At 37.6% G+C, this 7,564-nt stretch overlaps 1 protein-coding gene across 1 annotated transcript; it reads left to right on the plus strand.

The window, feature by feature from the left end:
- The first annotated feature begins 2,206 nt into the window (after positions 1 to 2,206).
- LOC147477194 (putative E3 ubiquitin-protein ligase ARI8) lies at positions 2,207 to 5,031 on the plus strand. Its single transcript, XM_086582572.1, has 3 exons — positions 2,207 to 2,494; positions 2,610 to 2,662; positions 2,834 to 5,031. Exons 1-3 carry the CDS (start codon positions 2,413 to 2,415, stop codon positions 4,766 to 4,768), a joined length of 2,070 nt encoding a protein of 689 aa, XP_086438698.1. The 5' UTR covers positions 2,207 to 2,412; the 3' UTR covers positions 4,769 to 5,031.
- The last annotated feature ends 2,533 nt before the right edge of the window (positions 5,032 to 7,564 follow it).

The raw sequence follows: 7,564 nt of genomic DNA on the forward strand, positions 1-7,564 counted from the left end.
TTGGCAATATCACTGGTAGTAGTCAAAGTAGTGCATAGTCTAAATTTGAGTTTGTATGTCTTTTAATTAATGATGTACTTTAATTTGAATTTGTATTTTGATTTTAATTAGAATGTACTTTAATTGAATATTTTCTTTTAATTTGAGTTAAGTTACCTTAATTTAAAGTTGATACTTTTTATCATTCTAAAAAAAATTCGGCAGAGTCTACTTTGTATTTTCAAAATTCTCATATACACAAATCCTTTCATAAAACCACAAATACATATATAGAAATAAACTTGGAACACAAATATATAGAAATTGAAACGATAAATAAACACAAAGTCCAAATGAAGTGCAAATAGAAATAGAAATCAAGTCTGACCACGCCACCCACGCCTACTTCACAAATGCTCGACCAAGTCATTCTTCAATCTATCATGAACAACTTTTGAACGAACTCTCTCGACGCCAGATGACCAACGAGATAGAACAAAGTGGCGTTGATCTTCAGATGCACCTTCTCTACTTGGTATTTCCAAATCATAAATATATTGCGGGATATCCGTTTCACGTTCATCTTCCACAATCATATTGTATAAAATGATGCAAGCCCTTATAACAGTAGCCATGTTCTCCAAATACCATAACCTGCATGGATTCGCTAAAATAGCCCAACGCGACTGTAATATACCAAACGCCCGCTCTATGTCTTTTCTAGCAGCTTCTTGCTTCTTTGCAAAATATTTGTCTTGTACAATAGTCGGTTTAGCAATCGTTTGAATCAAGGTGGCATAATTAGGATAAATACCGTCAGCCAAGTAATAACCCATATCATAATGATGGTCATTCACAGTGTAGTTACAAGGAATAGCTTCATCATTGACTATATCATCAAATATTGGTGAGCGGTCAAGCACATTAAGATCATTGTGAGAACCCGCTATTCCAAAAAAAGCATGCCAAATCCACGCGTCACGATCGGCAACTGCCTCCAAAATCATTATTGGTTTATGCTTATGGCCAGTGTGAGATCTTTGCCACGCGGATGGGCAATTCTTCCATTGCTAGTGCATGCAATCAATGCTTCCTAGCATTCCAGGCCATCCGCGTTCCTCAAACTCTTTAAGCAAACGTTGAATATTTCCAGCATTTGGTTTACGCAAGTATTCACCTCCAAAAAATCTAATAATTCCATCACAAAAATAGCGCATGCATTCATGAACAGTTGGCTCATCAACATGTAACATATCATCTACTAGATCAGCTGCAGTCCCATAAGCAAGCATTCGTATAGCATCAATTACTTTTATTTTTGGGTTAATCCCAAATTTACCCGCACTATTAACTTTTTGTTGAAAATATGGTACATTATGATTAAGATGATTGAAAATATGAGTAAATAATGATTGACCCATACGAAATCGGCGACGAAAGTCGTGGTCACGAAATATAGGATTTGCGCCGAAGTAGTTAGCATTTACACGAGCCAGTGTTGCCTCGTACTGACGATTCTTACATTTTATTCCTTTCTTCGAACCACCATGTGGTCTATAAGAAGACTTCGCTTCTTGCTGACGCAATAAACTCAGACGATGTTGAACCAAAAGTATAGCAATAGCCACTAATTTACGAGTTTTAACTGCAGTGTTATAATTTGAAGAGCTCGAGCTCGATGAAGAATCAGAAGAAGATGAATGATCCATTGAAAAATCGTCAAGAATTTTGGTAGTTTTTTTTTTTTTTTTTTTTTGTGCTCAAGGAGATGAGTTTAGATGAGAGGGAACATGAAAAATGAAGAGAACCTCGCATGACCAAGAGGGTTAAATGGTTATAGCATGCGGTTTCTGGAAAACCGTGCGGTTTTGGCAAAACCACGTGGACTTGGGCCTGTCAGATGGGCTTCTATGGTGCAGTTTTGGGAAAACCGCGTGGGTTATATGGTGCGGTTTATCTAAAACCGCGTAGTTTGATGTCGAAAATTTGATGTTGCTCCTAAAGTTGCGTGGTATTTTTTTTGTTCAAAATTTTGGTGTTTTTTTGGTAGCTCTCCTAAAAATGCTCTAACTTATTTGTCCAAGAATTAAACTACTATTCTTGCTACTCCAAATTTGGGTTTCAGCCCAATAAAAAAAAAACATTGCATCCAGCCCAATAATCAATAAAGCCCTTATTCTACTGCCCGTCCACTTAAGTATATATACTTAGCGAATAAGTGAAAATTAGTGATGATCATGGAAGCGTGCAATAGAAACAGTCTTGCTATATTCCTCTCCCGGGTCCACAAAAATAGCAACGTGGATGCAAATAACACACCACCCTCTCTTCAATTCAGCTGCTCCCTCTTAACTGAAAAAACAAAGCCCTAAATTATTCCAACTCCAGTAGAGTGAGACTGTAATATTATTATTAAATTATTATTATTAACAGATGACGTCGAAGAAATCTAAAGGAAAGCAAAAGTTGATCAACAACAATAAGTCACTTCCTCCAATGTCTCCATGCCCCAAAGGTATAATAATAATAATAATCAATTAATCATAATCACAATAAGTTACTTTTTAGCTTCCAAACAGCCAAAAAAAAAAAAAAAAATGTTTTACTTTTTGTGAATTTGTGCCTTCCAGGAAAACGATCAGTGAAGGTACCTAAAGTGATTGTTGAAGATGTAATTGATATTGTAAGTTTTTTTGTTTAGGCTAATTTTGTTGTTAGTGTGTTTGCATGTTTTAAGTAAATTTTCAAGCTTTATCGTAATTTAGTATTTTTAAGGTTTGGGGTTTTGTGAAATTGAAGGCTTTAGTTGATTAGAAATGAAGGTTGATGTTTTTTGTTGTTTGATTTTGTAAAGTTGGATTCTGAGGATGATAATAAGAAAGAAGAGAGCAATGTGCATTCGGGTGACGATGATGTTGATAGTGATTATATGGCCATGGATGAGGATGATGGGAATGAGGAGGATGGTGATGATGATGATGGGAATGACGAGGATGGTGATGATAATGATAATGATGATGATGGAGGTGGCCTTTATATAGAAAACAATGATGTGGATTTCGATGATACCATATCTCGTAAACAGAAGAATTACACTGTTTTGAGTGAGGAAGATATACGACATCTTCAGGAGGAAGATATTACAAGGATTTGCGCTGTGCTTTCTATATCAAGAGTATCAGCTGCTATATTGTTGTGCAATTATAATTGGAGTGTAAGCAATGTGCATGATGCTTGGTTTGCTGATGAAGAAAACGTTCGAAAGACTGTTGGCTTGGTGGAGAAACCGGTCGTTCAGTATCCAAAGTCTAAGAAAGTTACTTGTGGAATTTGTTTTGACAACTATCGACACCAAGAGATGAGTTCTGCTGCTTGTGGTCATCTATTTTGTACCACATGCTGGAAAGGATACATTAGCACTTCGATTAACGATGGCCCCGGATGTTTGATACTGCGTTGTCCTGACCCCTCGTGTGGTGTGGCTGTGGGTCAAAACATGATTAGCATTTTGGATTCTGATGAACATAAGGATAAGTATTCACGTTACCTGCTTAGATCATATGTTGAAGCCAATAGAAAGACCAAATGGTGCCCTGCACCAGGCTGTGAGTATGCTGTTGACTTTATAGTTGGTAGTGGGACTTACGATGTTTTATGCAATTGCACATATACCTTTTGCTGGAACTGTCTCGAGGAAGGTCACCGTCCAGTGGACTGCGACACTGTGTCCAAGTGGATCTTGAAGAACAGTGCAGAGTCTGAAAATGTGAACTGGATCTTAGCTAATTCCAAGCCTTGTCCAAAATGCAAGCGACCTATTGAGAAAAATCATGGTTGCATGCATATGACCTGCACACCTCCTTGTAAATTCCAGTTTTGCTGGTTGTGTCTTGGTTCGTGGACAGATCATGGTAACCGGACAGGTGGTTATTATTCATGCAACCGTTATGCGGCAGCAAAGAAAGATGGGGAATATGAAGAATCTGAGAAAAGAAGAGAGATGGCTAAAAAGTCGTTGGAGAGATACACTCACTACTACGAGAGATGGGCAACCAACCATTCGTCAAGGCTAAAGGCGGTCGGGAATTTACAGGAGATGCAAACTGTGCATATTGAGAAACTAATTGACGAACAATGTCAGCTGAAATCCCAGCTTAAGTTCATAACAGACGCCTGGCTACAGATAATTGAATGCAGACGCGTGCTCAAGTGGACCTATGCCTATGGATATTACCTACCTGAGCAGGAAGATGTGAAGAGGAATTTCTTTGAGTACCTTCAAGGCCAGGCTGAGTCTGGGTTAGAACGTCTTCATAAATGTGCAGAGAAGGATTTAGCAGTGTACCTTGATCAAGAGGGACCATCCAATGATTTCAATGAGTTCCGTACAAAGCTGACTGGTTTGACTACCGTGACTCGTAATTACTTTGAGAACCTGGTCCGAGCCCTGGAGAATGGACTGGCTGATGTTGACTCGCACAGTGCCTGCAGCAAGACGGGTAGCTCAAAGGGCCCAGGTGGCGGTAAGAAGGGGAAAGGTGGGAAGAGCAAAGGAAAGACCTCCAAATCTAATGGTGATGGGCAGAGCCAGGAAAACCATAATCAGGACAACCATAGCCAGGAGAACCAAGGGTCATGGACTTGTGAGCACTGCACCTATCTCAATGACCAACCTGCCACAATTTGCCTGATGTGCAACCGACACCACGGCGCGTGGTCTTGTGGATTCTGCACCTATTTCAATACTGAGGTTGCCACCAGTTGCCAGATGTGCAGCCAAATCCGGTAAGTGCTTTATTCTCCTACTTCAGACAAAGGTGGTTAGTCTGGGGACAATAACAGGGCTATCGAGGTCCATGGATGGACTTGGTTTTACTGGTAGTATTATTTTGGGTTTTCGATTAGGTTTCAACTTTTGAATCAGACCAGCCGTTTTATTTATACATGTAAATTGTTATCAAGTGTCTTTTGTTTTAATTTGTTTAGTGTTATGTGTGTATATGGGATTTGAAATCAACTTTTAATCTAGAATGTGACAGTATTTAAACTCCATTTTCATATTTATGAATTCTTTTCGTTGGTATGGAATGAACCTAAAATATTTAGGCAATGCTTCAACAAAGCCGTATACTAGAATTAAAAATAATAGGATATTCTCTCCTAAGTCAGAAGTTCGAAAAATACTAGGATATTCTCTCCTAAGTCAGAAGTTCGATCGCTGCATAGTTGTTACGGAGTATCCCAATGCGTTTATACTGTTATATACTTGTATGGATGATGGATCACAACATTTATCTCATTTTTAGCATTACAGATTGTGGACTTAAAAGTTTACAATTGCCTGTACTGTCAGAATTGTAATCGACAATCACAGTTTGATTGAAACTTTGTTATCATAGTTGTGAAATCTTTTGGCCAGTATGAAATGTTTTTCCTTCGGTTTTTTTGGAGAAATATCTTTAGGCAATGCTTAACATAGTTGTTCCGGTTCACCCCAATCACTTTATTATACTGTTTGTTTTTACTTGGACATATTTCAACATTTTTTTTATTGTTATTATTTTATTTTTTTGGCGAAGTTCAATGTTTTCTGCTTATTTTAATGTTATGGACTTGAAAATATTAATTTTTTATGGAATGATGCAACTGGTTGTGCAGTCAGAACAAACCCAAAAGCCATATGTTTCAGTACATACATATATGTGTACATCATACTATTGTTTCAACGACAAATACCTTGAACGAATAGGAAACCCATTCTAGTCCAGGGAACTCAGAATGCAGACCAAAACTCAAAAGTAGCAACGGAAGAAGATGACAAAGAAAGGTAGTTAAAGGAATTAGGAAGGAATGGAGGATGTTGAATAGGGGAAAGATAAAATGCGAGTAGAAAAAACTGTTGGAGCAAGAAACCAAGGAAAAAGAAAAAGGCCCTGCTGAGAGTAGCATTGTAGGATGGTCAGAGGTGCGAGGGCAAAGAGTAGGCGAATAGAAGACTCTTCCTCCCTGCAACGGAATAGAACTTACTCTGACTGGTCGCATTAGGACAACCCATAGGACTTGTAAAATTACTGAAGTGGAGAAGATGACACATAATTGAGTAGCCATTCCCTAGAAATTTGAATGTAGGTAATTCCATATGATCCATGAACTCTGATTTAGTTTTGAGTAATTTGTGTGGGCTATTACATAGACATACATATGTAGTAGAAAATTCATAGTAACTGTTGAAACTAGTTAGTAATAAACAATGGGATATGTAACTAAGCTTGCTTTCAATTTCTAAGGTGATGTTTGTGATCACTTAATTTCTTTTTAAAGATCAAGCTTCATTACTTTGCCCAGTTTTGCTGAAAGAAAAGAAAAACAAAACAATATGTTAATCTCAGCACACATCATACAATTTTAGTGTTCTAAACTCCTAACTAGTAAGGGCATTTCCAATGGGGGGTGTAAAATTACACCTCCACCTAGGCTCTACGTAGGTGCCATTAGGATTTTACACCTCTAATTGTATATTATTGTATAACTTATAAATATCCACACTCTATACTCTCCAATGGAATAGTGTCAAAAAAAATAGATTTTAAACTTACGTCACTTGGAGTGACGTCCGAGTTAAAAAAATTACTTTAGAATTAGAAATGGACGTTACTCCAAGTGACGTCCGAAAATTATTTCACTCAGACGTCAGTTCGAGTGTCGCCCGGGTTTTTTATTAACTAATAGCTATAGGGGGAATTATCCACCCTCTCTATTAGCTAATACACTATTACCTACGGTATAACACCCCCATTGGAGAGAGTTTTTTTTATATTTGGAGTGTAAAATTTCCACTCTATACGGTTTACACCCCATTGGAGATGCCCTTATATTTGGGGTGTAAAATTTCCACTCTATACGGTTTACACCCCCATTGGAGATGCCCTTATATTTGGGGTGTAAAATTTCCACTCTATACGGTTTACACCCCCATTGGAGATGCCCTAACCAGAAAGCTCTGTACTGACGTGGCATTTTAGATATTGAGCTAACTTGCCCTCATATGTACCCCTTGAGACAGGATTTACGTAGCTGAACAACTGTATCAGATACAGAATTGACTTATAAGTATAATTTCTAATCTGATGTCACTTATATTACTGGTAGCTCGTAGCTGCTTCTCTATATCACGTTCAGTTCATAATATTTTCTGATTATTGATTCGAATGATGCTCTATAGAATGTTCTAGATGGCTGATATGAACCGTGTATTTCTTTCTTCTCCACAATATATTACTGAACCAGTCTTCCCTGCTGGAAATATTTGTCGTAGACTCGATATGTGTATATATATTTGTTTGAAATTAATGATGTGTATGCCTATTTGCAATTAGTATAGATGGATAGCGTTGAATAGTTTACTTAACACCATCTACACGCGAGCTGACCTCAAATAAATGCAAGATAAGAACTGCATTTCATATGTATCCAAGATGAGAAGTGCGTTATCATGTAAAACTTACTGAATTATTTCCTCTTCCAATAAACAGAAGTCATCAGTAATATATTTCTTGAAATTCAATGCTTACCACACGAGTCAGAA

The sequence above is a fragment of the Coptis chinensis genome, chromosome 9 (genome assembly GCF_015680905.1).
Source record: "Coptis chinensis isolate HL-2020 chromosome 9, ASM1568090v1, whole genome shotgun sequence".
In the NCBI taxonomy this organism is placed as follows: Eukaryota; Viridiplantae; Streptophyta; class Magnoliopsida; order Ranunculales; family Ranunculaceae; genus Coptis; species Coptis chinensis.